The sequence below is a fragment of the Carcharhinus amblyrhynchos genome, chromosome 12, assembly GCF_965287045.1.
Source record: "Carcharhinus amblyrhynchos chromosome 12, sCarAmb.v2.hapA, whole genome shotgun sequence".
NCBI lineage: Eukaryota > Metazoa > Chordata > Chondrichthyes > Carcharhiniformes > Carcharhinidae > Carcharhinus > Carcharhinus amblyrhynchos.
The window spans coordinates 42,934,992-42,947,046 of record NC_137335.1 but is presented as its reverse complement, the minus strand read 5'-3'; the positions used below and the strand labels follow the sequence as shown (position 1 = coordinate 42,947,046).

The 12,055-nt window shown below is 37.1% G+C and overlaps 1 protein-coding gene across 2 annotated transcripts in view; it reads right to left on the bottom strand.

Moving 5' to 3' along the window:
• LOC145350944 (proteasome activator complex subunit 4-like) overlaps window positions 1–12,055 on the bottom strand; it is a 156,884-nt gene that overhangs the window by 125,851 nt on the left and 18,978 nt on the right. The window contains exons 2-5 of one of the 2 annotated variants that reach the window (XM_080200453.1): window positions 11,809–11,949; window positions 5,319–5,435; window positions 2,522–2,581; window positions 1,473–1,517 (exon numbers count right to left, since the gene is read on the bottom strand). In XM_080200453.1, coding sequence (XP_080056579.1) covers window positions 1,473–1,517; window positions 2,522–2,581; window positions 5,319–5,435; window positions 11,809–11,949 — 363 coding nt within the window. The remainder of the gene's footprint in view (window positions 1–1,472; window positions 1,518–2,521; window positions 2,582–5,318; window positions 5,436–11,808; window positions 11,950–12,055) is intronic. The other variant, XM_080200454.1, reaches the window with a different exon arrangement.

Genomic DNA, 12,055 nt, shown 5'->3' with positions numbered 1-12,055 from the left:
GCAGGACCTCATCCCTTTCTCTACCTATATTGTTCGTACCAACGTGAATCATGTCCTCTAGCTGTGCACCCTCAGCCTCCAGAATCACATCTGCAAAAGATGCGCTTGTCTGTTTCCCTTACTAATAAATTCCCTTTCACTATCACTCTTCCCCTTTTCTTCCTCCCATTCTGTTCAGCTGAGCCATCAGTGGTGCCACAAACTTGGCTCTGACTGCATTCTTTAGAGAAACGAACACCCTCACCAGCATCCAGGAAGGAAAACTGATTAGTGAGCAGGACCTCAGAGAGCTCCTGCACTATCTGCTTGGCACTCAAACTGCCTTGCAGTCACCCATTCCTTTTCTGCCTCCATGCTCATAGCATGACCACCAGTCTGAACATGCTATCCACGGCGTTCTCAGCCTTACATATGCAATACAGTGAAACCCAGAGTTCAAGCTTCTGCAGTTTGTGATATTTCTTGCACATGTGGTCGCCCACATCACTGTAGCATCAATGACTTCTCATGTATTACAGGGCATACATTCCATGCAACCAAGTTGCCCCGTGACATCGTAACTTTACTTCAGTCACATTAATCGGCCCAAAGCCTCGCTGTTCAACCTGCCCCAAAGCCTGGCTATTTAAAGTTACAGGAACAGGAGGTCACCATTTGGACCTTCAGGCCTGCTCCAATTTGAACTTGCCTCAGTTCTATCTTCCCATGCTATATTCATTTCCCTTGATTATTTTAGAAACAAAAAATCTATTGATCTTCTGAAAGTACTGAAGAGCTCAGCATCTACAGATCTTTGGGTACAGGATTCAAAGTTTTACATCCCTTTTGAGTAAAAAAAAAATTCTCAGCTCAGTCCTAAATAGCCAATCCCTTATTCTGAGTCTGAGTGCTCAGACAGGAGAAACATCCTCCTACCATCAACTCTGCTAAGAACTTAATATGTTTCGATCAGATCACCTCTCACTCTTCAAAACTTCAGGAGTTATAAACAGAGTCAATTCAATTTTTCCTCAATGCACAGTACACACATTCCAGGATTCAGTCTACTTAACCATTGCCGTACTACCTCTAAAAGGAAAGATATATCATTAAATACTGAGAACATTACCCTGCATTCTTACCAGAGCCTTATATAATTGTATTAAAACATCTTTATCCTTATATTCCAAAGTCTTCACAATAAAGCCTGAGATTCAAATTGCTCAACTGTTTATTGGACCTGCATGTTAACTTTGTGAATCATATGCAGAGATACCCAAATTCCTCCTAATACCAATACTTCCCAGTTTCTCACCGCTTAAAAAAATTCAATTTTTCTATTTGTCCCACCAAAATGGTTAACTTCACACTACAATACATTATATTCCAACTGGCACATTCTTGCCCAGTGACAGCTAGCATCAAGGAAAAATATGAAATCAAAGACACTTAAAATACATTGAAAATATTACAGTAAGAAAATCTGTACTCACGGTCGACAGCATTTCACCAGTGTCTTCAAAACATTTTCTACGGAGCTTAAAAGAGAAAGAGAATGAGTAAAACTTCAAACAGAAGCAACATTCAAAGCAGTTCATGAGTCGAAGTAATCTAGCAATACACTGTATGTTAAGTCTGAAACAATTAGATATCAATTATTACTTCCATGACTGCCATCCTGCAACACATCCACTACTTCCATACATAACTGATCAATAAGATCAGCACTATGCACCATCCTTTAGGATTCACTGTAGTTTTCAGCTCTATTTAGAATGTAAAGGAAGTTGGAATACAAACTATAGGAATTTACACGTTTTGTGCATTCTATTTGTGTTTCTTCCTGGTTTAGTTTACAAAGCTGTTTCCCACTTAGAATCAGAAAATGTCAGCATAATTGTCACAAAAGCACAGAACAGAAGGGTGAATGGGTGCAAATTTATCTTTTCACTTTTCTAAATGCAGGATAAAGCAGATTATATTCACAAACAATTAAAAAGCTCAAACAAGGGTAAAGTTCAAATTATTGCATCCTAAATTTCATAGTGGAACAACTTGAATATTAGAGATACATATAACTGGATTTTAATTCATTTATTCTACTTAGTACATGAAATCTCACTTGAAAACAAACGTCTGTATGCAATTTTCCTGCAATGACTTTGAATGTGACAAAATGAATCCAACAATAAAGTCACATGACTGTAAATAGGATATACAAAAGTATATTGTACTTCATTTCTGCTACTTGTAACTGAATATTTTAATCTACGCAAGGCACTTTTAAACATTCTTCTTAGCAGTTATTCGTTGAGGCATAGAAGGCATTTATGCAAATAGCAGCTCCAATCCATCTCAAAGGGAAATTTAAATGCAGTGCGACATTCTCAATAGTGGTGTAATGTTATCATTCTGTTTTTAATCAAATAATGCACATAAAAAAGATGCACTTTTAGTAAAAAATGTTACATCTGTGTGATAAGCACCACATTTAAAAAAACATGCATTATTGATCGGGCAAACATATAAACATCTTCCTTACCACCTATGCAAAACACTAAGCACACACGATTTAGGGGAAGAGAAGCCTTGTCGGAACGAACTGAATAATAAAGAGAAATAGGTCAAACAGGGCACAAAATCAATGGATTAGCAACACTGGTATATTATTGCTCAACAAGAGCACAAGACAGTCTTTGGCATTTATGTGGCGCTCACACAGCTACTGTCACTTGCCATCTCAGTTTATATATTTTGAAAGTACATTTGAGATGAACAGTAAATTTAAACACAATATTCCCACAGCACCATTGAGAATACATCGCACTGCACGTAAGTAGCAGCAATTTTGCCTGAATATTTGCACCTACCAAAGGAAAAAAAATGGGGCTTTTTCACAAAGATTGAGATTAAATTTTATATCATAATCAAAGCACCTTCAGAAAGTTCAGTCATTGCCAAATGAAACTGATCAAGGAAAGTTCAAAATAATATTAGACACATAAGCAATCTCAATTAATTAAATGCAATTATTTTAACATTAAAGAATGATTTAATAGCTATTATAAAGTTGTGGTTGCAGTGACCAAAATTAGGAACTAAATATTTTGGGATACTTAATTGTTAGAAGAGGGACAAAATGGAAAAGGTGGGGGGGGGGGGGGGGTTAACCCTGATAATATGGACAGGATAAAACAATAGAAAGAATCTTAACTTGGAGAAAAAAGTAGAATGAGCCTGGATGGAGCTAAAAGAAAGCAAGAGCAGAAATCTTTGGTGGGAGATGTTTATAGGCCCCCTAAAAGCAGTTCTTGTTTAGGGCAGAGTATTATTCAGGAAAATTAATAGGACACGCAATAATGGTATTGCAAAAACACAGTAATCATCTTTTATCTTCAGATAGCCTTGGAAAACTAAATCTGTAGGAATATTGTGGAAGTTATGTTCATGGAATATATACAAGATAGTTTTCTAGTTCAGAATGTTGAAGAACGAGAGCGTAGACTATTTTGGATCCAGTATTGTGAAATAAGAAAGGGTTAATTAATAACCTCACAGTAAATTAGCCTTTAGGGAAGAGTGATCATTGGATGATAGAAAGCGACTTACAACAGTTCAAAATTACGATCTTAAGTCTAAACAAAGCAAGCTATGTAGATATGAGGAGGGTTGAAAAGGTAGGTTAGGAAATAACATCGAAAGATATGACAGCAGCATTCCAAAAATTAATATATCATTGGCAACAAATTTACATTTTGTTAAGGTACATAAAGGCTGCAGAAAATGTGAACCAACTATGGGTAACAAGAGAATACAAAAATAGTATTAGATCAAAGAATAAGTTTACAATATTGTTAAAAAGAATAATAAGCATAAAGATAGGAAATAATTTAGAATGCAAGAGGAGCATAAAATTATCAGGAAATCAGGAAAGAGAAAACAGAATGAGAATAGACTAGCAAGAGACATAAAAACAGATTGCAAACACTTCTATCAGTATATATACAGGAAAAGATTATTTAAAGTCAACATCAGTTACCTGAGGCAAAGACTGGTGAAATTATAATGGGAATAAGAAAATACAGGGATATTAAACTAATACTTTGTAATTGTCTTCACAGTAGAAGCTACAAAGAGCATTCTGTAAATAATAGAGCACTAATGGTCTACTGTGACTGACAAACTAAAAATAAGTCAGTTTAAGAAAGAATGCTAAAGAAACTAATGAGACTAAGTATCCCTGTAGCCAACCATTTAATACAGTAGAAAGAGTCTTACAAGAGGTAGCTGCAGAGACAACAGATGAACTGGTTTTAATTTTCCAGAATTCTTTAAGATTCTGGAACAGTTTCCAAGGATTGGGAGACATCAAATGTAAGCCGCTATTTAAGAAAGGAGAAATAATAGAACTGGGGAACAATAGGACAGTTAGCTTAACATTAATTGTAGACAAAATGTTGGAGTTTATATTACAAATGTGATAAGAGCACTTAAAAAATCATGACATGATTAAGCAGAGTCAACATGGATTTATGAAAGAGAATTCTGTTTGATAGTTGTGCTTTTTGAAGAAGTAAGATGGATCAGGGTGAACCAGTTGTTGTAACTGGATTTTCATAAAGCACTTGATAAGGTGTTACATAAGAGGCAATTACACAAAATTGGGACTTGTGTGTTTGGGAGTTAATATTTTAGCATGGATTGAGGATTGATCAGTGTGCATAAAGCAGAGATTAGGAATAAACTGGACATATTCTGATTGACATGTTGCAACTAGTGACATACAACTAGGATCAGTACTTAACAATTTACAGTCTTACTAATAACTTAAAAAAGGGAATTGAATGTAACATAGTCAAGTTGCATTCAAAATCAGATGTGAAATAACTGATAATGAAGATGCAAAGAAGCTGCAGAGGAATATAGATGGGTTGGGTGAGTGGGCTGGAACATGCCAGAGGGAAAATGACATGCCAAAGTGTGTCACAGTGTTCACGACGGTAAGAAAAATAAAAAGGCAGAATATTTTTTAAATGGCAAGAGACTAGGGAATGGTTGCATTCAGAGGGACTTTGATGGCCTTGCACACGAAGTTAGCATGCAAGTACAGCAAGCAATTAGGAACTCAAATGATATGCCAGCTCTGTTTTAAAGAATTAGAATACAAGAGTGAAGAAGTATTATGACAAATATAGAGGGCACTGGTGAGGCCTCACCTGGAAATGCTCCCTAGGAAAGGGGAGCAGAACAGCAGAAAGGGAAAATACAAGAAAAATTTATATTGCAAAATTCTAATTCAATAATAGCTCAGCAAAAAACTGAACAAAAAATCCACATACTTTGGAAACCAGTTGAGTCCAAGATGCTCTGTCTTTGAATACAAAATTCTTTCCACCATTTCATACAATGGTCTCCATGGCAACTGCAAATCTTCCCTTGATAGGAGTTCTTTTTTTCTAGGCAATAACAAAAACACATAAATGCAATTTACAAACAGGTAAGTGAACCAGAACAAAAACATTGGAACATATAGCATTTATCTAGCTAAGAGGCTCCAATTACATTATAAGCCACAGGCAAATTTGAATTTTATAATCAGTTAGTCACCAAATTATGTACTTATTTTCATAGATTACCAATAGATTTCCCACAGCACTTTTCATGGCAAGAATGATAATTTTTAACTTTCTGTAAGTGCCTTGTGTTTTTTAAAATTCCTTTACTATCCTCATTTTTCTAATTTGAAAAGGTGAAAAATTAAACATGGAGGCAAAAGATAGGAAATTATTAGCTAATCCATCAGATCTTCCCCATCCAAACATGCTGTGACCTATAGGTACCAAAGGCACCCCCCAGCAACAAATGACAAGAAAAAATGCATGGAGATATTCAGGAGAAGATACTCTGGAGAATTATTCTCTTATCTCTGAGCACAATCCATAGAGTGCCAGCAGACTATAGTGACTGGTTATTAATTGCTCTAATTAATGCACTTGAACAGTTGGTTCAGTAGGTGCTCAAGGCCATCTGAGGCAAATCTTATAAAGGCAAAAAATTTGGTACAGGCTAGGAGGAATAAGCAAGAGAAGTTGTGGAATGATGTGGTATTGGGGCAAGGCATGATATGAGGGGAGGGCACAAGTAGTAAAAATTTTAACTGAATCTTTCTACTTTTATTTTATTTATTAGTGTCACATATAGGCTTACATTAACACTGCAATGAAGATACTGTGAAAATCCCCTAGTTGCCACACTCTGGCACCAGTTCACGTACGCTGAGGGAGAATTTAGCATGCACCTAACCAGCACTTTCGGTCTGTTGGACTGTGGGAGGAAACCAGGGTACCCAGAGGAAACCCATGCAGACACAGGATGAATGTGCAAACGCCACTCAGACAGTGACCCAAACTGGGAATCAAACCTGATGCTGTGTGAGGATGCTGGGTCTACTACTCTTTCTGATGTTATTGCAAAACAGCCTAGCTCCTAGCTTAAGTTCATGCATCCTCATTCTGGATTTTCCCACCAGAAGAAATAGGTTCTTGCTATCTCTCTTGTCAAATCCTTCAATTATGTTAAACACTGCAATTTGAGTAGGATGTGGACAGCTGAAGTAACTGAGCAGATGATTTCTATGTTTGAGCCTGCAAAATCTTCACATTTGGTAATGGAGGTCTGGGACAGCCAGAAAAGGTTTGGGTGTGGTAAGGGAGGTAGTCTGAAGAGGGGCTCCACATTAAATAATTTACAGAGTCTTCCTTACCATTGAAACAGTGGGATGGTTTGGATGGTAAGCGGAATGGAAATTTGTATTATACTAATTTGGTTGTGAACAACGAGTCCACAATTTAAAGGTGCGACTATGCAAATTGTATCAGGAAACAGTTGACTTGAAGGCAGTAAGAGATGTGGAGACAAATGCATCAAGAGCCAAAGGAAGAAAGCTGTTAAACAGGTCAAGTTTAGCAATCATAGGTAGGGATGCAGGTGAGGCCAAAGAAGAATTAAAAACTTGAAAAATTGGAGTGCTTCTTCCAGTTGGAGGTGACTGGAAACTTACACAAAACCTTTACAGTGTTTACAAATACTAAGTGTGTCAATTGTTAGAACATTTTCTACTCGAAGAATCTGAATCTGCATCTAGACCAGACAAATAAGAGTTGTGCATTTTAGAAAAATGTGAATCAAATATCAAAATATGAATCTGATGTTAAATATTTTTAGATGTCACAGTTGGAGCAATTTTCCTTTACATCATACCAACATAATGAACATAATAAAATCCAAATAAGCACCTTTACATTTATTGACTTATTAAAATCTCTTCAAAAAAAAAGTTTCCCAGCAGAGATAAGTTATAGTATTGAGTGAAAAACATTGCTCAATATGTGCTATAATTCTCTGCATAATAACTTTAACAATGTGTAACAATACTCTTGGAATGCCTGAGTAACAGACAGAGAAATCACTGGTGAGATTTTCTGAAACTTAAATTTAAGCATATCTCAAGAAATCTACAACATGGAGAACTGTTCCTTTTCACAAAACAAATTAGGAAGCAATGCCTATCAGATAACGATAAGACATTCCCATTGGAAGAACAAACTAAAAACTGAAAGAATTACCAAAGAGAGAAAAAAATTCTAGAAGATATGATGCAAAATATGTAACTTTTATGATTTGATATGGTAACTCACTGGGTTCCTAAACTTAATCTGTCATCAAATTTCTAGCTCCTTGGCACATATTATTACTAACAACCATTAGACCCAGATACCAGATGGATGAACTGGACAAAATATTCCATGCTCCAATTCTCAGTTTGGATCTTACCACCGAGTCATATTTTTCAATTGATACAAATCAGTTCAGGAAACAAAGCATCATTAAAAATTTGCAAATTTTGATTGAACATAACTTATCACAATCAGTTCCACTAATTATTTGAATTGTAATAGACTGGAAAGTAGAAGGAGGCTTATTTTAGGCTGCTGTGACTTGAGACCACAAATAGTTAGTCAAATGTGTTGTTTAAAAGATGCATTGTTTAAACTTCTTTACGTAAATAATGAAATTTAACAGTAACTCGGCAAAATAGTAATAGCTATGAAAACCAGGAGCACTAGTAAAACAGGTCTAGCTTCCAGGTCACCCTTTTGAAGACTGTAAAGCCTGCACATACTCAGAACCCTCAACAGGCACCAGTAAAACAATTAGGTAGAAGGAGAAAAGACTTGTAAAAGCACTCTGTTCCATGGCAATCAACTTAGACCCTGCCAATCTACTGGGCTTGAAACCAGGCACTGTACACTATGAGAAATCAGAGCAGGCAATGTCATTACAAGACAAATTTACTTTTCTCCTGGACCCTGCACAAACAAGCTGAAAGCTAAACATTGCAACTATGAAGGAGAAGCATGCCAAATTTCAAGCACAATTCATTGCTCCATTAAGTTTTCTTTTAGGACCAATTCAGATACTTAGTAAAGCACCTCTGTTAAATGGAAAAGAAACAATAGAACATATTTCTTCTTCAAAAGGTTATGACGATAAATGCCATTCCTATGTTGTTCGCATACAGAAAGATGCATTAGGACACATTATTCCGTGCAGGAAAAATGTGAATGTCAAGCAGGAGGGAAAAACTAAAGCAACCCAGTGAAGAAAAGCAGGAAACATAAAAACATATTTTAAAAGGTTATTATAAGCAAAGCAGTGGCAAAATTCAAAGGTTCCAGGGGCATAGTGCCTGAAAGTATGGCAGGACAGGTAGATCTATGTCTGAGGAATGAAGGAGCTTTGCAGGCACGTCCTGTTAGAGAGGATCAGAGTTAAGATGTATTAAGGGTACAGAATTGAGACCAAGAGGACCTTCAAATTAGTTTCCTTGGTATGGAGTACCAGGAGAGCTTGATAAGCATGGCAGTAATGGAAGTAAGAACATAAGAAATAGGAGCAGGAGTAGGCCATCCAGCCCTTCGAGCCTGCCCCGCCATTCAATAAGATCATGGCTGATCTGTCGCTGCTCAGTTCCACTTTCCTGCCCTCTCCCCATAACCCTTAATCCCCTCTCTCATCAAAAACCCATCAACCCGCATCTTAAAAATATTTAGCGAGGCAGCCTCCACCACTTCAACGGGCAGAGAATTCCAGAGATTCACCACCCTTTGAGTGAAGAAGTTCCTCCTCAACTCCGTTCTAAACCGCCCCCCTTTTATCTTGAGGCTGTGCCCCCTAGTCCTACTGTCTTTTTTGAGCGGGAAGAGTCTCTCCACCTCTATCCTATCCATCCCATTCATCATCTTATACGTCTCAATGAGATCTCCCCTCATTCTTCTAAACTCTAACGAGTACAAGCCTAGTTTATTCAGCCTCTCCTCATAGCTCAACCCCCTCAACTCCAGTATCAGCCTAGTAAACCTCCTCTGCACTCCCTCCAAGGCCAAAATATCTTTGCGCAGGTGCGGCGCCCAAAACTGCACACAGTACTCCAGCTGCGGCCTCACCAATGCCCTATACAGCTGCAGCAAGACCTCCCTACTTTTATATTCAATCCCCCTCGCTATGAAGGCCAGCATCCCATTCGCCTTCCTGACCACCTGCTGCACCTGCAAGCTGGGTTTTTGCGACTCATGCACAAGGACCCCGAGGTCCCTCTGCACTGCCGCCTGAATATATGACATATATTAAGTATATGACTTAATGTAAAGTAAGCCATGACACTCTTAAGTGAGATTTTATTCATGAAAATAGTTAAGAAAAGCTTCTCAGGGTAATTAAGATGTGCAGACTGAAAATTTTTAAAGGTGATGGTAAAGGTGGACAAAGTCAAGGAAATAGAAAAAAACCAATGGACAAGGAGCCAGGAACTTAATTTTGGACAACTAAGATTCTTCACTGCCAGCTACTGAATTTTGATGGAGTTGAAATTATTGACATATGGATGTTGATTTGAGTTAAAACGGTGGCTTCTATTTTGCCAAGACTTAACTTGGGAAAATGGCCACACATTTGTGCTTTAATGTGAAGAGCAACAAAGCAGGGTGTTAATGTGTTTCTCCATTCCATTCCTTAATGGAGCAAAGAAGGGAAGAAAGCTGAAATTCCAAGTTAAAATCCAGGATCATTGACTATACAGAATGACATAATGATTTAATTACAACAAATATGAACACAATTAGAAGATAGCAATGCCATAGATCTCAACTACCAATGAGAAACACCAAAGGAGGAAGGAGTATTCAATGGTATCAAAGGAAGTGAAGAGGTTGAGCAGATGAAGGAGAGTAATCTAATCATAAATACACTGAGATCTGGTGGGTTGAGGGGCGATTAAGTATGTGGTTGGAAAAAAAATCAATAATGCAGACAATAAATGTGGAATAGGGTGAAATAGGATTATGAAATGAATGCCACTCTTATCATTCTAGTGACATGGACAAAAGTGACAAAAAAACTGAGAACTCTTGGATCAGACAGACAGGGTCACCATCATAAGCCATGTTTCAGTCAGGTCAAGATGTCAAAAACTAAAGCATTATTAAAAACTGCCATTTATGCAAATGATGCATTGTGTTCCTTTTCAATTGCTTCCTTTCAGCATAACTTTCCATTCCAGTTTTTGTCACATACATACGTAATTTCCTTTCAAAAGCATCTGAGGTTTTTGCCTCAATCAGTTCCTGTCATAGTGAATGCCATATTTCAACCACAAAGTAAATAAATTGCTCTTTATTTCCCGGGTTAATTTATTCCAGAATCATAGAAAGTTATGGCACAATATAGCACTTGTAAACACAACTTAGAGGAGGACATTCAGCCCATCATACTGGCTCTAACAAAACAATTTGCAACCATACCACTACTTTTTGTCATAATGTTGTAAATTCAGTATCTTCAATTACCTGTCCTACCCCACCTCCTTCAGAATTATTTATGGAGTCAGCTTCCATTACCTTTACAGTTGGAGTGTAACAGGTTCTGACTTTCTCCTACAGATCTTTTCACAATTACTTTATATCTGTGACCTCTGATTATCAACCCACTAGCCAGAGGCAAAAGTTTTTCTCCAGCCACTTTCAAAATCTCTCAACTCAAAAAAGCTCTATTAGTGTACCTCAGTATTTCCAGTTCCAGGAAGAACGGTCCTAACTTTCCAACCTCTGCTCATAACCAAAGTCCGTTACCCCTAATAATATTCTGGTAAACCTCCCCTGTACCCTTTCAAAAAAGATGCAAAAGCTTTAGAACTGTCAGAACTGTTCACAATATTCCAGATATGGCCTATCCAATGATTACAAACTTTTGCATAATCTCTGGCTTTAACAATCTCCGTCTCCATCTATCAACCCAAGTAATCCATTTGCTTTTTTTAAAACCACCTTTACAAATGTGTATGTATGTGGACTCCAAGGTGTCTCTGTTCATCTGTATTTTGTTGTCATTTATAGTGTGCTGTCTTTTCGTTTTAATCCACCCAAAAGTTCATATCACAGAGACTCTACGTCTCTGGCCATTTAACCACCCGACCCATGTCTTGAAGTCTAAAAATGTGCTCATTACCATCTACTCCGTTGCTGAATTTTATACTGTAAATTTTACATTGCTGTTCCCTACACTCAAGTCTAGGCGGTTAACAAAAATAAAAGAAGTACCCAAAACTGACCAATGGGGAACACCAAAATCATTTGCCTGTCCTAAAAACATCCATTCACCATCACCCTCCCACTAAAATACACTTCATGATGAAGTTTGTAGCTTAAGTCTATTTGTTAATTGTCAGTAACGTCTGGCAGTAGCACATACTTTAGGAATTCAATCTGAACTTACTTGAGTAAATTTATTAACAATCGTGTGAATCCTTGCATCATGCTGATCTCAAGCTTAGGCATGACAACTAATTCATACAGCAGCTTAACAAATACAACGTGATCTTCTTTGCTAAATTTTCTTCCATACAGCCGGATATATCTGGAAAATAAAAAATACAAATTTGATAAATAGGCTGGATCAATTAGTTTGGAAATGTAAAAAATGGAAATAAATACTACAGAGTCATCACAATTTTTTAAGTGAT